At 49.0% G+C, this 18,582-nt stretch overlaps 1 protein-coding gene across 2 annotated transcripts in view; it reads right to left on the reverse strand.

Annotated features, from left to right (window-relative positions):
* The window catches only part of trim105 (tripartite motif containing 105), a 32,281-nt gene that overhangs the window by 9,231 nt on the left and 4,468 nt on the right, over positions 1 to 18,582 (reverse strand). For both annotated transcript variants that reach the window (XM_080201286.1, XM_080201285.1), the window contains exons 2-3: positions 3,860 to 3,955; positions 1,037 to 1,270 (exon numbers count right to left, since the gene is read on the reverse strand). In XM_080201286.1, coding sequence (XP_080057412.1) covers positions 1,037 to 1,270; positions 3,860 to 3,955 — 330 coding nt within the window. The remainder of the gene's footprint in view (positions 1 to 1,036; positions 1,271 to 3,859; positions 3,956 to 18,582) is intronic.

Below are 18,582 nucleotides of genomic sequence, written 5' to 3' on the forward strand. Positions count from 1 at the left end.
GCCGAGCGTTAGATCAGCTGTTTAGAAATAAAGGAAGTGAGAGACGCCAGTCCTGAGTTTGTCTCTGTTCTCGCCAACCTCAAACATCTGGTAAGTAGACGGAACGAGCAGTGTGTAAGTGGAGGCTACAGAGAGACCAGAGCTCAGGGCCCCGGGCAGCTGGACTTTTGTTTTAATTAAAACAAGAATTTGCAGCATCGAACTGGAGTCAGCCAATTTTACAGCACACAACTGCAAGCCATCTGGCCCATCCCACTGGTCTCACTCATCACACTCTACCCCACCCTTCCCTCGTTGTGTCTGTAAACATCGCCTCAAGTATTTATCCAGTTCCTGTCAGAAAGTTATTATTGAACCTACGTCCACCAACCTTCCAGATCACAACAACTTGCTTCAATAAAACAAATCTCCTCTCCCCACTGACCTCTCTCATCTTAAATCTGTGTCTTGAAACCTGATATCCTGCAGGCATGATCCCACTTAAGAAATGGAGCTTCTCCAACGAAATTTAGAAAGCTTTGAGCCAATTGTTGGAGATGTTTGGTATGTTGATAGCTTTATCCAGCCTCCCAAACTCCTCGCCCAGTGAAATTCAACGAAAATCAGACCAATTCAGCTCTCCCCAGTTTACTCCGAGCCCGGGAGGACAGAGGGATGAGGGGGAAGCCGTATCTTACCCATCGCTCATACCCACTCCCCCTTTGCCCAGCTTCCCCTCACTCCTGCCTGGTAAATGGTGGCACAGTGGTTAGCACTGCTGCCTCACAGCACCAAGGACCGGGTTCAATTCCCGGCTTGGGTCACTGTCCGTGTGGAGTCCGCACATTCTCCCCGTGTCCGCATGGGTTTCGTCCGGGTGCTCCAGTTTCCTCCCACAATCTGAAAGATGTGCTGGTTAGGTACATTGAGGGAGAATTTAGCATGGCCAGTGTACCCAAACAGGTGCTGGAGTGTGGCAACTAGGGGATTTTCACAGCAACTTCATTGCAGTGTTAATGTAAGCCAACTTGTAACACTAATAAATAAATATTGTCACCTCAATCAGCACCGTACTCTTCAGCTGCTCTAGGCACCCCTGGGTGCTGCTGATCAGCTGCTCCAGCTCCTCCAGCCCCGTATCCAGCTGCTGGATGTGTCTCTCCAGCTTCTCCAGAGCCGAGGCCTCGTCCCGCTGGAGCTCGTACACCAGGCTGCTCTCCTCCTTCCACAGGATCTGGTGCATCTTCTCAAAGTCACTCTTCACCTTCTGCTGGAGTTCAGCCGAGTCCCGCTGTAAGAGAGAGAACCAACATCGAAAACCTTCCCAAACATCTCTCCAGGAAACCAGCACCCGCTCACAGCAACACGGAGCACAGCAGGAGGCCATTCGGCCCATTGTGCCCATGGCTGGCCTATCAAGTCTCGAACCCAAGAGCTCTTTGCATACAACCCGGCAATGCTTTTCCTCCAATTATTTATCCGATTCTGTTTATCCTCAACTAATTCCAACCCTCGACCCTCCCTCACACTCATACACCCTTCCCCAGGTCCAGGAGGATAATTCCCATCCATATCACAATAGCACATTCCAGCACTTGAAAGATCACCAAGATTTATCCCAGTCCGCAATAAGAAGCCAAGAAACGCTGGAAAAATTCAGGAGGTCTGGCAGCATCTCTGGAGGGAGAAACAGAGTTAACTTTTCAAGTCCAATGGGACATTCCTTTGGAATTGGAGAGAAGGAGACATGTGATAGGTTTTAAAAAGGAAAAGTAGGGGGGCCAGGAGGGAGGTTGGAGCAAAATACAAGGTCAGCCAGGGGTTAGAGGGCAGGAGAGATTAACTGATAAACATGCAATGGAACATAAGACAAGGAGAGCGGTAATGTTAGTAATAAAGACTAAAGCTTTGATCCAGAGTAGGTGTTAATAGCAGAACAAAGGTCAGCAATGTCTGAAAGGTAAGTAGCAGAGTGTGTGCTTTGCAGAGAAAGGGCCAGTGCAGTCTGAAAACACAGCTGAGGGGGAAGGATACAAACTGGAGGCCAGAGCTCAGAGGCTGAAGTTGGTGAATTTAATATCAAATTCTGTAAAGTGCCCCATCAGAAGACGAGTTTGTGTTGAGCTTCACTGGAACATTGCAGCAGGCCAAGGACAGAGAAGTGAGTGCGAGGGAGCAAGATGGTGAATTGAAAAGCTATAGGAAGGTTGGGATCGTGCTTACGGACTCCACAGAGGTGTCCCGCCAAGCATCGCCTGGTCTGTGTTCAGTCCTCCCAATGCAGAGGAGACTGCAGTGGGAGCGATGAACACAGTGGAACAGATTGAGACAGGACAATTAAAATAGTGCCTCCATCGAAAGGAGTGTTTCAGGTCTTGGGTGGTGTGGAGAAAGGAGATAGAAGGCAGGGGTTGTACCCCTTGCAATTGGGTGATAAGGTGCAGTGGGGAAGGGATGGTAGAGGAATGGGCCAGGGGATCACAGGGGCACCAGTCCCAGCAAATGCTGGTCAGGGGAAGATGTGACATCATTCTGGAGTTGGCCAAGGGTCGTCCTTCAGATACGGAGGCTGGTGGGATGGAAATTGAGGACAAGAGGGGAAAGGTTAGGGCAGAGGTGCAGGAAGTGGGTCAGACATGGTTGAGAGCCTTGTCAAAGTGGGGGGATTTATGCCTTAAGGTGGCAGCAGACAGATCCAATGTGCCATTTTGGAAAGTGGCATCAGTGAAACAGATGTGACGGAGGCAGAGAAACCGGGGAATTGGGATGGGGTCCTTACCAGGAGCAGGCTGTGAGGATCTGTGGTCAGTGTAACCATGGGAGTTGGTGGGTTTTTTAATGAACATTAGTAGACTGCCAATCACTGGGAATGGAGACAGAGAGGTCAAGGAAGGGAAGGGAAGTGTAGGAGGTAGGCCATGTGAAGGTGAGAGAGTGGGAAATTGGCAGCAAAAATTGTTATATTTTTCTAGGTCCAGACAGGAGCATGAAGCAGCATTGATACAAACATCGATGTAACAGAGTTAGGTGGGAGACTGAGTCGGACTGGAACAAGGAGTGTTCCACATCACACACAAAATGGCAAGTGTAACTGGGGCCCCGTGCGTACCCATAGTCACACCTGTTGTTTGCAGGAAGTGAGACAAGTTAAAGGCAAAATTATTTTGTGAGAGAACAAGTTCAGTCAGGCGGGGGAGAGTGGTGTGGATGGGGATTGTTCAGGCCTCTACTCAAGGGGGAATCGGAAACCTCAAACCCTCCTGGTGAGGAATGGAGGTGTTGAGGGACTGGACATCCATAATGAGGAGGCGGTGGTTGGGACCAGGGAACTGGAAACTGTTGACATGACGTAGGGCATCAGAGGAATCGGGAATGTAGGCGGGAAGCGAATGGAGAGATGATGAAGTCGAGATAAGAGGAAATGAGTTCAGTGGGACAGGAGCAGGGTGATACGATGGCGGGACAGTCCTGTTCGTGGATTTTGGAAGAAGCGGGATGTGTGGGCTTGGGGATCTATGAAGCTGGAGGCTGTGGAGGGCAGGTCAGCAGAGCAGATGAGGGCAGTGTCCGTCCTGGAAACAACGGTTTGACGTTCACTGGTGGGGACCATGGTCCGGGGGAGGTTAGAAGTGACTCAGCGTTGGCACTCAGCCTCTGTAGGTAGGGGTGAGTACGCCAGACAACAACAACAGCACCAGCCTTGTTGGCAGATTTAATAAAGTCACTGATGGACCTGAGAGAATGAAGTATAACTGGTTCTGGAGGAGACAGGTCAGAGAGAAGGAGAGGAGCAGAGAAATTGCCTTAAATGTCATGCCGAGAATCTTCAATTAAAAAAATCGAGTGTGGGTAAGGGAGCCACAACCCAGTCCAAATTTACCTTGATTCCCACAACCTTTTCCTCATTCCGCCTCTTCATCTTTACAAACTTGTCCACTTGGTCCCGATGACATTTCATGACGTCAGTCAGTTGTTTCTGAAAGATAACATCATAGGATCATAGAATCCCCACACTGCAGGGGGAGGCCATTTGGCCCATTGAACCAGCACTAACAACAATCCTAACCCAGGCCCTATCCCTATAAACCTGCTGATTCCCCTGACATGAAGGGAAATTACCATGATCAATGCACCTAACCTTTCAGATTGTGGGAGGAAACAAACAGACACAGGAAGCCAAAAGAGAAAACGCTGGAAAATCTCAGCAGGTCTGGCAGCATCTGTGCGGAGAGAAAAGAGGCGACGTTTCAAGTCCAGATGACCCTTTGTCAGCTCTTTTCTCTCCTTACAGATGCTGCCAGACCTGATGAGATTTCCCAGCAGTTTCTCTTTTGGTTTCCGATTCCAGCGTCCGCAGTAATTTGCTTTTAGACACGGGGAGAATGTGCAAACTCCACACAGACCGTCATCTGAGGCTGGTATCGAACCTGGGTCCCTAACACTAGGAGGCACCACTGTGCCACAGGGCTGTCCCATCGCGGGGTAAAGGTCCAGGAAAGAACATTCCAGTCTGACCCAAGGGACACCAATAGGGTTTTAAAGACAACTATTTGTGCTCGGACAAGCAGGTGCTGGGGAGGGGAGTGGGGGGGGGGAGGGGAGTGGGGGGGGGTGGAGGGGAGTGGGGGGGGGAGGGGAAGGGGAGTGGGGGGGGGGGAGGGATGGAAATGGCCAACAGCATCCACATTCAGAAACCAAACTAAACATAGCCACCAGTGAGCCTGTGATGACAATATCAACAATAATATGTACTCATGAAATATCTGTAGAGGGAGATGATGGTGTAATGGTAATAACACTGGTTGGCAATCTAAAGGCCCAAGTCAATGCTTTGGGGACTTGGGTTCAAATCCCGCCATTACAGCTGGATTATAAAACTGGTAATGGTAACCATGGAACTATCGATTATCGTAACAACTCGTCTGGTTCACTAATGTCCTCTAGGGAAGGAAATTTGCCATCCTTACCCTGGTCTGGCCCACATGTGACTCCAGACCCACAGCAATGTGACTGAGTCTTAACTGCCCTCTGCGATGGCCAAGTGAGACACTCAGCTCAAACGCAAAAGTGCTGACCTTGTCAGTGATACCAAAGAATAAAAGGATTTATGTGGCATCTTTAAGTTAGTAAAATGTCTAAAAGGCACTAACAGGAGCAATGTTATTAAATGAAATTTGACATTGAGCTACATTGCGAGATATTAGATCAGGCAACCAAGCTTGGTCAAAGACAAAAAAGGGAGGATTCCAGAGATGGGGGTCAAGACAAGTGAAGGCACAGCGACTAATGGAGGAGTGATTAAATCTGGAGGTTCTGAAGGCCACGTGAAAGAAACTCAAGGCGCTTGAAGGATTGTAGGGCTGGAGGAGGTTCAAGATAGGGAGGAGCGAGGAGGCGATGGAAGGATTTGAACATGGCAATTTTAAAACTCAAGGCTTTGTCAGACTGGGAGACAGTGAGTGCCGGGGGTAATGGGCAAATGGGACAAGGTGCAAATTGGAATAAGGGACTGGGATCATTCTTCATTTCAGATTGGCTTTACCTTCCCCTCATTACTCTCAACATAAGAACATAAGAAATAGGAGCAGGAGTAGGCCATCTAGCCCTTTGAGCCTGCCCCGCCATTCAATAAGATCATGGCTGATCTGTCGTGGCTCAGTTCCACTTTCCCGCCCTCTCCCCATAACCCTTAATCCCCTCGCTTATCAAAAACCCATCAACCCGCGTCTTAAAAATATTTAGCGAGGTAGCCTCCACCACTTCAACGGGCAGAGAATTCCAGAGATTCACCACCCTTTGAGTGAAGAAGTTCCTCCTCAACTCCGTTCTAAACCGCCCCCCCTTTATCTTGAGGCTGTGCCCCCTAGTCCTACTGTCCTTTCTGAGCGGGAAGAGTCTCTCCACCTCTATCCTATCTATCCCATTCATCATCTTATACGTCTCAATGAGATCTCTCCTCATTCTTCTAAACTCTAACGAGTACAAGCCTAGTTTATTCAGCCTCTCCTCATAGCTCAACCCCCTCAACTCCGATATCAGCCTAGTAAACCTCCTCTGCACTCCCTCCAAGGCCAAAATATCCTTGCGTAAGTACGGCGACCAAAACTGCACACAGTACTCCAGCTGCGGCCTCACCAATGCCCTATACAGCTGCAGCAAGACCTCCCTACTTTTATATTCAATCCCCCTCGCTATGAAGGCCAGCATCCCATTTGCCTTCCTGACCACCTGCTGCACCTGCAGGCTGGGTTTTTGGGACTCATGCACAAGGACCCCGAGGTCCCTCTGCACTGTCGCCTGCTGCAGTTTTTCGCCACGTAAGTAATACTCCTTCCTACCATTATTCCTACCAAAGTGGACCACCTTGCACTTGCCAACATTGAATTCCATTTGCCAGTTCTTGGCCCATTCGCCCAGCCTATCTAGATCCTTCTGCAGACTCTCCACACCCTCCGCGCAATTTGCCGTTCCACCAATCTTGGTGTCATCAGCAAATTTCGACACCCTACACTCGGTTCCCTCCTCCAGATCATCTATATAAATGGTAAATAGCTGAGGCCCCAGCACTGTCCCCTGGGGCACTCCACTAGTCACCAACCGCTGATCCAAATAGCACCCATTAACCCCCAATCTCTGTCTCCTATTTGACAACCAATCCTCTATCCACGCTAACACCCTACCCCCAACTCCATGCCCCCTTACCTTCTGCAATAACCTCTTGTGAGGTACATTGTCAAACGCCTTCTGAAAATCAAGAAAGACCACATCCACCGGCTCTCCTCTATCCACCGCCCTAGACACATCCTCATAGAGCTCCAATAAATTTGTCAGACACGACTTCCCCTTAACGAAACCGTGCTGCATCTGCTCTATCAAGCAATTCCCCTCAAGCTGCCTCGCTATTTCCTCCTCGATGACGGATTCTAACATTTTACCTACCACAGACGTTAAACTAACCGGCCTATAATTCCCCGCCTTTTGCCTGCCACCCTTCTTAAACAACGGTGTAACATTAGCCGTTTTCCAATCTTCCGGCACTTCCCTGGAATCCAGCGACGTCTGGAAAATAACCACCAAGGCATCCACTATCACCTCCGCCATTTCTTTCAGAACCCTTGGATGCATTCCATCCGGTCCTGGGGACTTGTCCACAATCAGTCCCTCCAGTTCTCGATACATTCAAATATCCCTAGTTCTTCTTTTAATTCATTCGTGGAACATGGGGCTAATTCCAGATTTTTTTAAACCATTGAATTCGAATTCCACCATCTGTTGTCATAGAATTTGAACCTGGGTCCCCAGAACATTAGCTGAGTTTCTGGATTAATGGTCTAGTGATAATATCACAGGGCCATTGCCTCCCCAGTTCTCCATTACAGAATCCACATTTTCTCTGGCCAGCTGCCCTGGAGATTGAGTGCAGCCTCAGAGCCACACCAAATTCCAGGCAGTTTTACTTCATATGAGACTTGGACCGAGATGAGGTTCTTCACACGATTTCAGTTCCGCTTCCTCTGATGTTGCAATCTGCTTGGAAGACAGCTGACTGAAAGTGATAGAACTGAGGACATGGGATTTGCCTGAGCAAGCACGACACCGAGAATCAGAGAATCTCTACAGTGCAGAAGGAGGCCATTCAGCCCATCGGGTCAGTACCGACGAACGATAGGGAGTGGGACAGCTTGATCTTGGTTTCGGACAAGCTCGGCAGGGTCTGTACTGTTCTATGTCTATGATCACAAACCCCACCCAAGTCCTATTCCTGAAACTGCACATCCCTGCTAATCCCCCTGACAGTACGGTCAATTTAGCACGGCCAATCAACCTAACCCTTTGGACTCATGAGCTTCAGGCATAACAGGAGATGAACACGAAGCCTGTTCTGGGTATTGGTAGGCCGCATGGTCCCTGCTGTGTCAATCAATGGCTTCCAACAACGTGGAATCACAGACATCAGTATTTATTGTCCATTCCTAATTGCCCTCGAGGAGGTAGCGGTGAGCTGTCTTCCTGAATCGCTGCATGTGTTGTAGGTACACCCACAGTGTTGTTAAGGAGGGAGTTCCAGGATTTTCACCAAGCAGCAGTGAAGGAACGGCCGATATATTTCCAAGTCAGAATGGTGAGTGGGAGGAGAACTTGCAAGGGCGGTGTTCCCAAGCACACAGTACCTTTGTTCTTCTAGGTAATGGTTTTGGAAGGTTCTGTTTGTGACAAGGTCCTACACTCCTACCAAAACAGGCTTCATCTCCTGGTCTCAACATGATGGCAGAATGGAGAGTACAAGAACATAAGAAATAGGACCAGGAGTCGGCCATCTAGCCCTTCGAGCCTGCCCCGCCATTCAATAAGATCATGGCTGATCTGAAGTGGATCAGTTCCACTTTCCCGCTTTCTCCCCATAACCCTTAATTCCCTTGTATATCAGTGACCTATCTACCCGTGACTTAAATATATTCATCGAGGCAGCCTCCACCACTTCAACGGGCAGAGAATTCCAGAGATTCACCACCCTTTGAGTGAAGAAGTTCCTCCTCAACTCTGATCTAAACTGCCTCCACCCCCCTTTTGTTTTGAGGCTGTGCCCTCTAGTCCTGCTATCCTTTCTAAGCAGGAAGAATCTCTCTACCTCTACCCTATCCATCGCCTTCATTATCTTCTACGTCTCTATAAGATCCCCCCTCATCCTTCCAAACTCCAATGAGTACAGACCCAGTCTCTTCAGCCTCTCTTCGTAGGCCAACCTCTAGCCTATCCCAGATCACGTGGTTACAAATTGTGATCGAGTACAATTCTGCTGCTGCTGTTGACCCAGTGAGCCTTGTGGATGCCCAGTTTTTAGCTGGTAGAGCTGCACTGGATGTATTCTGTTTATTAGTAGCAGTGACACACAGCCTGATGGTAGATGTCCTCAGGAAGAACACCAGAAACTTGTTTCTGCAGGTACAGTTACACGGTCATTCAATACAATCATGGACAGAAGCATCAGTGACATGGTTAATTATTGAGATTGAGGCCAAGTAGGTTTGACCCCCTTGTTGATTCTTCTTGCTGACGCCTCACTCTGACAGCTGCGTCCTTCAGGATGTGGTTAGCCCAGTCAGCAGTGGTGCCAGCACACCACTCATTCGACACAGGGGAGTGCTGATGCATTAGCCGAAGAACGGCAGTGGATGATAACGAGCACAAAGTTTCCGTGCCCGTGTTTAAGCTGATGCTGCGAGTCTTCATGGGGTTTGAATCAATGTCAAATGCTCTCGGGGCACTCAATCCCAACTCACTGTGCCAGGCTGTGATAAGCTGGGCAGCTGGCTGACAGATATAGGGCGACAGGCACACACACACACACACACACACACACACACACACACACACACACACACACACACACACACACACACACACACACACACACACACAGGCAAGCTCGCACGACCATCACAGTGGCAGTTAAGAGGCGAGTGTGGAGTCACGTCCAGGCGTTCAGTCCCAGATCTCCCTCCCTACATTCGTGATCTCGGTGCGTTTCCACAATAATCCCAACAGCACCAAACACACTTTGATTGAAACCAAATTTATTCCAGATTTTAAAAACCAAAACAATTAAAAATTCTCAAACTGTGTCGGTGGAATTAGAACTTTTTTTTTTAAATTCATTCACAAAATGTGGGTGTCGCTGGCTGGACCAGAACTAGGTGAGCCATTTCAGAAGGCAGTTAAGAACCATCACGTTTCTGAAGATCCGGAGTCACTTGTAGGCCAGACCAGGTAAGGACGGCCGATTTCCCTCCCTGAAGGATATCAGTGAACCAGCTGGGTTTTTATAACAGTTGGTTACAGTTCCAAGATCAGCAATACCGAGACTAGCTTTTCAATTCCAAATTTTTATGTATTGAATTTAAATTCCATCAGCTGCTGTGGTGGGATTTGAACCCGTGTGCTCAGAGTGTTCATTAGCCTGGACTGTCAGTCCAGTGGAATTATCAATACACCACAGCCTCCCCTCAAAACTTCCTTAAACATTCTCAGACAGTAACCTTCTGATGCCAGGAACAATCTTCAATGTCCCGTAATTAAGGAGAAAATAGCGAGGCATCTTGAGAATTGTTTGATAGAGCAGACGCAGCACGGTTTCGTTAAGGGGAAGTCGTGTCTGACGAATTTATTGGAATTCTATGAGGATGTGTCTAGTGCGGTGGATAGAGGGGAACCGGTGGATGTGGTCTTTCTTGATTTTCAGAAGGCGTTTGACAAGGTGCCTCACAAGAGGTTGTTACAGAAGGTTAGGGGGCATGGAGTTGGGGGTAGGGTGTTAGCATGGATAGGGGATTGGCTGTCAAATAGGAGGCAGAGAGTGGGTGTCAACGGGTGCTATTCGAATTGGCGGTTGGTGACTAGTGGAGTGCCCCAGGGATCAGTGCTGGTGCCTCAGCTATTTACCATTTATATAGATGATCTGGAGGAGGGAACCGAGTGTAAGGTGTCGAAGTTTGCTGATGACACCAAGATTGGTGGGATGGCAAATTGTGCGGAGGGTGTGGAAAGTCTGCAGAAGGATCTAGATAGGCTGGGTGAATGGGCCAGGAACTGGCAAATGGAATTTAATGTCGGCAAGTGTGAGGTTGTCCACTTTGGTAGGAATAATGGTAGGAAGGACTACTACTTACATGGTGAAAAGCTGCAGTATGCTACGGTGCAGAGGGACCTGGGGGTCCTTGTGCATGAGTCGCAAAAACCCAGCTTGCAGGTGCAGCAGGTGGTCAGGAAGGCGAATGGGATGCTGGCCTTCATAGCGAGGGGGATTGAATATAAAAGCAGGGAGGTCCTGCTGCAACTGTACAGGGCACTGGTGAGGCCGCAGCTGGAGTACTGCGTGCAGTTTTAGTTGCCGCACTTACGCAAGGATATTTTGGCCTTGGAGGGAGTGCAGAGGAGGTTCACTAGGCTGATACCGGAGTTGAGGGGGTTGAGCTATGTGGAGAGGCTGAATAAACTAGGCTTGTACTTGTTAGAGTTTAGAAAGATGAGGGGAGATCTCATTGAGACGTATAAGATGATGAATGGGATGGATAGGATAGAGGTGGAGAGGTTCTTCCCACTCAGAAAGGACAGTAGGACTAGGGGGCACAGCCTCAAGATAAGGGGGGGTGCAGTTTAGAACGGAGTTGAGGAGGAACTTCTTCACTCAAAGGGTGGTGAATCTCTGGAATTCTCTGCCCGTTGAAGTGGTGGAGGCTGCCTCGCTAAATATATTTAAGACGCGGGTAGATAGGTTTTTGATAGGAGAGGGGATTAAGGGTTATGGGGAGAGGGTGGGAAAGTGGAACTGAGCCACTTCAGATCAGCCATGATCTTATTGAATGGCGGGGCAGGCTCGAAGGGCTAGATGGCCTACTCCTGCTCCTATTTCTTGTGTTATGTTCCAACAATACAGAATACTGTGGTCTGACTGAAAGGGCTGAATGGCCTCCTCTCTATAAGGTGAGATGAAATAGGCAGGTGGATACTCACTTTGCAGTTAAACACTGCACAGTACTGCGCCAAATGGCCCATTTCTGCCTGGTAGGGTTTGACAGGGTGGATTCAGTTTCTCCCTGGCTGGGGTCACACAGTCTCAGGTTAAAGGTGCTTTGTCATTTAAAACTGAGATAAGGGAATAATTTTTCACTCAGTTGTGTAAATCTTTATGTTTGTCTACTCCAGCATTGTCTATGGATATTCGGTCATTGCGTACATTCGAGACTGAGATCGACAGACAGTTGGACACTGAGTGAATCACACTCAGGATGTGGGTGGGGGATAGTGTGGGAAAGTGAAGTTAATGTAGAAGATCAGCCATGGTCTTACTGAATGGCAGGAAAGTCCCGAGGCGTGACGGGCTGCTCCCAATCCCAGATAAACAGATCTCTCTCTCCCAGTCGCAAGGAGTTAACACTGGGCTGGTGTTGACATATTTGCTTATTTCACAACTCAATGGGGACTGGGTCACGGGCCAAGCTGCAGTGAGTTAATAACAACAGAAATTAGTCAGCCCCGTCCATGTCATAGTGAGAGCAACAGCCACTCAGGGAAGGGGATGAATGAATAAAACATCAGCAGCCGTCAGTCATTGGGCAGTGTGACTTGTGGCTGTTGTGCGACTCAAACACGTGGCACTTACGGGGGCGGTGGTCCCATTCTGCACCACATTCCGCGAGTTCCTGTGCACCCTGCGAGAGGCACTATGGGAATCCTGTCCTCTTCCCCGCCCCCCCACTTCCCCTTTCCACCACCATCATTCCCAAACTCTCAGCTTCAGCCTGTTCAATCCCGCACCCTGCTTGTTGTTGGTTATCTCACCAGCATCGGCTGCTGTACAACCTCGGTGTTTGCTCTCTCACACACGCAATCCCAGACAGTGAACACAAACAGATTATTCACTCTCGGGTAGTGGTGACTGTAACCAGGCCTGACCCTCTTCATGCGACATACGCATGCCCCACCAACCGCACCCCCTCCCCCTACAGGCATACGCACCTACAGGCGCGTGCGCACACCCCTACAGGCACACGCGCACACACACAAATGCGTACCTACAGGTGCATGCGCACGTGTACCTACAGGCATGCCTACACACGCACCTACAGGTGTACACACACACGCGCACTTACAGGCACGCGCGCGCACCCCTACAGGCAGACCCACACCTACAGGCGCACACACGCACACAAACCAATAAGTGTTCACATACATGGGGAGACTCTTGCAATTTTCAGCAGGAATCATTCCTGATTGGCAGAAGGAACTCTGATTGATCTTTCCCTGCCTCAGGAACATTCACTATCGCCCCCAGCTCCTGTTCCACTCTGACCAGTTGACAAGGGCCCAGCAGGGAAAGCAGCTCAGATCCCCAGCACGTGATCCCCTCATGGTTTATTCTTAAAACAAAGCCAAAACATTTGCCTTATTTTTTTTAAATCACAGGGGGGAGATAGATGGTGATATAATGGGAATGCCACTGGGCTAGTAATCCAGGGACCCAAGTTAATGCTCTGGGGCACATGGGTTCAAATCCCATCGTGGCAGCTGGTGGAATTTAAATTCAATTAATGAGTCTGAAATTGAAAACTAGTCTCTGTGACAGCGACCATGAAACTATCACTGTTTGATGTAAAAACCCACGCGGTTCACTGATGTCCTTTAGGGAAGGAAATCTTCCGGCCTGCATGTGATTCCAGAGCTGACACTTAACTGTCCTCTGAGGTGACGGGGCAAACAACCCAGTTCAAGGGCAATTAAGGATGAGTAACAAACACTGGCCTTGCCAGAGACGTCCATATCCCATGAAAGAACAAAAATAAAATCCCTTAATCAGATCTCACATTCAGAACCAGCGCCAGGGTAACAACAGGGTGGGGCAAAGTTTTCAGTTTACTCAGCCAAGGCAGTAGATAGACTTAAGGAAAAACAGTCATCCCAACTCTCCGGAGCTAAACTAAGCAATTAACACAACGCCTGCTAAGATCATTCGCTCGGTGCTGAAGAGATCAGGTTGTGACTTTACGATTTGAATTTCTATGAGAGAATCACACCTCAGATTCCTCCACAAGTAGTCTGTCTCCTCCTGATAATCTAAAGCGCAGCAAAGAAATAATCATCTAATCGTTCAAACACGGCAGAACAGGATTTTCAAGAGTTGCCTTATAGCACGGAAAGAGGTCATTTGTTACTCTGTGTTATTTCTTTGAAAAACAATTAGTTCCACTGCCCTCAGATGAAAACACTTTCCCTAAGTTTACATCCAATTCTATGTCGAATAAAACTGTGGAATCTGTTTTTGTTGAATTCAGATCCGTGTAGAAGAAAACAATCCCATTCATCATTCCCTCTGGTTCTTTCGCCAAATATCTTGTCCTCTCACCACGGGAAATAGATTCTCCTTTTCTCCCCCCATGTGATCAATCATTTTATTTCTTAGTTACACAAGCTTTATCTTCAAACAAACAACTATTCCATAAACCGGAATGGGCTGCCTGGTAATTTACTGATTAGCTTTACTCCAGGTTAAAGTCCAACAGGTTTATTTGACAGTACTAGCTTTCGGAGTCTCAATGTCCTTCATCAGGTGAGTGAGGGCCTGTGTTCACAAACAGGGCACATAAATACACAAACTCAATTTACAAGACAATGGTCGAAATGCGAGTCTTTACAGGTAATCAAGTCTCAAAGGTACAGACAATGTGAGTGGAGAAAGGGCCAAGCACAGGTTAAAGAGATGTGTATTGTCTCCAGCCAGGACAGTTAGTGAGATTTTGCAAGCCCAGGCAAATGATGGCGGTTTCAGATAATGTGACATGAACACAAGATCACAGTTCAGATTGTCCTCACGCGAGCGGAAGTTGGCTATCAGTTTCTGCTCAGCAATTCTGCGTTGAACATAAGAACATAAGAAATAGGAGCAGGAGTAGGCCATCTAGCCCTTCAAGCCTGCCCCGCCATTCAATAAGATCATGGTTGATCTGTCGTGTCTCAGTTCCACATTCCCACCCTCTCCCCATAACCCTTAATCCCCTTGCTTATCAAAAACCCATCAACCCGCGTCTTAAAAATATTTAGCGAGGCAGCCTCCACCACTTCAACGGGCAGAGAATTCCAGAGATTCACCACCCTTTGAGTGAAGAAGTTCTTCCTCAACTCCATTCTAAACCGCCCCCCCTTTATCTTGAGGCTGTGCCCCCTGGTCCTACTGTCCTTTCTGAGCGGGAAGAGTCTCTCCACCTCTATCCTATCCATCCCATTCATCATCTTATACGTCTCAATGAGATCTCTCCTCATTCTTCTAGACTCTAACGAGTACAAGCCTAGTTTATTCAGCCTCTCCTCATAGCTCAACCCCCTCAACTCCGGCATCAGCCTAGTAAACCTCCTCTGCACTCCCTCCAAGGCCAAAATATCCTTGCGTAAGTACGGCGCCCAAAACTGCACACAGTACTCCAGCTGCGGCCTCACCAATGCCCTATACAGCTGCAGCAAGACCTCCCTACTTTTATATTCAATCCCCCTCGCTATGAAGGCCAGCATCCCATTCGCCTTCCTGACCACCTGCAAGCTGGGTTTTTGCGACTCATGCACAAGGATCCCGAGGTCCCTCTGCACCGTTGCCTGCTGCAGTTTTTCTCCACGTAAGTAATAGTCCTTCCTACCATTATTCCTACCAAAGTGGACCACCTCGCACTTGCCAACATTAAATTCCATTTGCCAGTTCCTGGCCCATTCGCCCAGCCTATCTAGATCCTTCTGTAGACTCTCCACACCCTCCGCACAATTTGCCGTTCCACCAATCTTGGTGTCATCAGCAAATTTCGACACTATACACTCGGTTCCCTCCTCCAGATCATCTATATAAATGGTAAATAGCTGAGGCCCCAGCACCGACCCCTGGGGCACTCCACTAGTCACCAACCGCCAATCCGAATAGCACCCATTAACCCCCACTCTCTGCCTCCTATTTGACAACCAATCCTCTATCCACGCTAACACCCTACCCCCAACTCCATGTCCCCTGACCTTCTGCAATAACCTCTTGTGAGGCACCTTGTCAAACGCCTTCTGAAAATCAAGAAAGACCACATCCACCAGCTCTCCTTTATCCACCACCCTAGACACATCCTCATAGAACTCCAGTAAATTTGTCAGAGACGACTTCCCTTTAACGAAACCGTGCTGCGTCTGCTCTATCAAGCAATTCCCCTCAAGATGCCTCGCTATTTCCTCCTTGATGACAGATTCTAACATTTTACCTACAACAGACATTAAACTAACCGGCCTATAATTCCCTGCCTTTTGCCTGCCACCCTTCTTAAACAACGGCGTAACATTAGCCGTTTTCCAATCTTCCGGCACTTCCCCGGAATCCAGCGACGTCTGGAAAATAACCACCAAGGCATCCACTATCACTTGCGCCATTTCTTTCAGAACCCTTGGATGCATTCCATCCGGTCCTGGGGACTTGTCCACAATCAGCCCCTCCAGTCTGTCGAGCACCGCCTCTCTAGTAACAGTAATGTCATTAAGACCCTCCAGTCCTACCACCTTTCCATCTCTAACACCCGGCAAATTATTCACGTCCTCCTCCGTGAAGACAGAAACAAAAAAGTTATTCAAGACCTCAGCCATATCCCCATCCCCTACCACTAAGTCCCCCTTCTCATCCTCTAAGGGTCCAACGTTCACCCTAGCCAGCCTCTTCCTTTTTATATATTTATAAAAACTCTTGCTATCTTTTTTATATTAAGCGCTAGCCCAGCTTCATAGTTTCTCCTACCCTTCTTTATCAAATTCTTTGTCAATCTTTGTTGACATTTAAACCTCTCCCAATCCTCTTCTCGCCCACTACTCTTAGCTACTCTAAACGCCTCTGCTTTTAGTTTAACACTTTCCTTCACCTCCTTCATTATCCACGGCTTATTACCTCTCCTCCTACGGTCCTTTTTGACCATCGGAATAAATTTCTGCTGAGCACCAAGAAAGATCTCCTTAAAGATCCTCCACTGCTCCTCAGCAGACCTATCTTCCAACACGCTCCCCCAGTCCACATTCCCAATTCTTCTCTCATCCTACCGTACTCCCCTCTGTTCAAACAAAGGGCGCGTGTCCGGGAACCCACTTTCTCCTCCTCCATCTGCACCAGAAACTCCACCATACAATGATCACTCTCCCCAAGAGGATCCTTCACCGCAAGGTCCCTAATTCTACCCGCCTCATTACATAGCACGAGATCCAAGATAGCTCGCTCCCTCGTCGGCTCCAACACACACTGTTCAAGGAAATTATCCCGGCAGCATTCCAAGAACTCCTCCTCGAGCCCACCGTGTCCAACATGGGTCGACCAATCAATATGTAGATTGAAATCCCCCATAATTACGGCCGTCCCATTCCTGCACACCGCACTTATTTGCGCGTTAACAGCCCGCCCCACCTCCAGATCATTATTCGGGGGCCTATAGACGACACCCACCAGCATCTTCCTCCCTTTGCTGTTCCTAATCTCTACCCACAATGATTCCACCTTCTGCTCCTTGGTTCCAATATCATCCCTTGCTACCACCCTGATGCTATCCTTAATCAGCAGAGCTACGCCACCCCCTCTTTCCTCCTGCCTATCCTTCCTAAACACTTGATACCCCTGGACATTCAACTCCCAGTCCCTGTCACCTTGCAGCCACGTCTCTGTAATGGCCACCAGATCATATCCATTTGTGTCGATCTGCGCCACCAGCTCATCCACTTTATTCCGAATGCTTCGTGCATTCAGATAAAGCGCTTTCATCCCAGCCTTCACCTGGACCCTATTCATACTCACGCCCCCTATTCCCTTTAATACTGGGACATCCTCAGCCTCTTCCCTTACCTGTACCCTCTCCTTAACTTTAGGCTCCGTAATTTCACCTACCCTCGCACCCTCCCCCCCGCTAATTAGTTTAAAGCCCTGTCTACAGTCCTCTTTACACGATTCGCCAGGACTCTGGTCCCAGCACGGTTCAGACCAACCCCATCCCGCCCGAACAGGTCCCACCTACCCCAATACTGATGCCAATGCCCCATAAATTCAAACCCATTCCTCCCACACCAATCCCTGAGCCACCCATTCACTTCCTTAATCCTGTCAACCCTATGCCCGTCTGCACTCGGTTCAGGCAGTAGCCCAGAGATAACCACCTTGTCGGTTCTACTTTTTAATTCCATTCCCAGCTTTTTATACTCCCTCCCCAGATCCTCAGTTCGCATTTTGCCTACGTCGTTGGCACCCACATGTACCACAACGACCGGATTCTCACCCTCCCACTCCAGGTTCCCCTGCAGCCCAGATGCGACATCCCGGACCCGAGCACCAGGCAGACAACACACCCTTCTGTGCACTTTGTCATTGTGACAAAGGACAGTGTCAATACCCTTCACCCCACTATCCCCAATTACGACTACGTTCCTTTTCACCTTCCCTTTGCCAATGTCCTGCTGCATCACTGTACCGTGTGCAGTTTGCTCACCGACCTCACCTCCCTCGTCCTCGTCCAGACTGGAAGCAAGGACCTCAAACCTGTTATGCAGATTGAGAGGCTGAGGCCTCCGCTCCCCACCCCCCTTCCTCCACTCCCCACCCCCCTTCCTCCGCTCCCCACCCCCCTTCCTCCTCTCAGCAGCCCCCTCTTGTTCCTGACCCTTAGAGTTAGCCAGTCCAGGGGGGGGTAGATGTCACTTGCACCCCATTGACAATGGCACCCTCTCTCCCCCTGATGAGCCTCAGTGTCTGTAGCTCAGAGGCCAGCTCATCTACCTTGAGCTGGAGCTCCTCCAGCAACCTGCACTTACTGCAGACATGGTCACTGGGAAGGACCCTGGGGTCCACCAGTTCCCACATCATACAGAAACAACACATCACATGCCCCTCCATTATTCACTGTAGTAATATTGAAAATTTCCACACGAACTCACCTGGCCCTTTTTCTCCCCAGCCCTTTTGATCTTAAGCCCTAATAGCTCACTCTGCTTCCCACTCACTCCGCTGCCCGCTGTCTACACCAGGCCTCCTTTTAAACCTGGCGCTGATTTAAAGCTTGCTCCCCC

The sequence above is a fragment of the Carcharhinus amblyrhynchos genome, chromosome 13, assembly GCF_965287045.1.
Source record: "Carcharhinus amblyrhynchos chromosome 13, sCarAmb.v2.hapA, whole genome shotgun sequence".
Classification (NCBI taxonomy): Eukaryota; Metazoa; Chordata; class Chondrichthyes; order Carcharhiniformes; family Carcharhinidae; genus Carcharhinus; species Carcharhinus amblyrhynchos.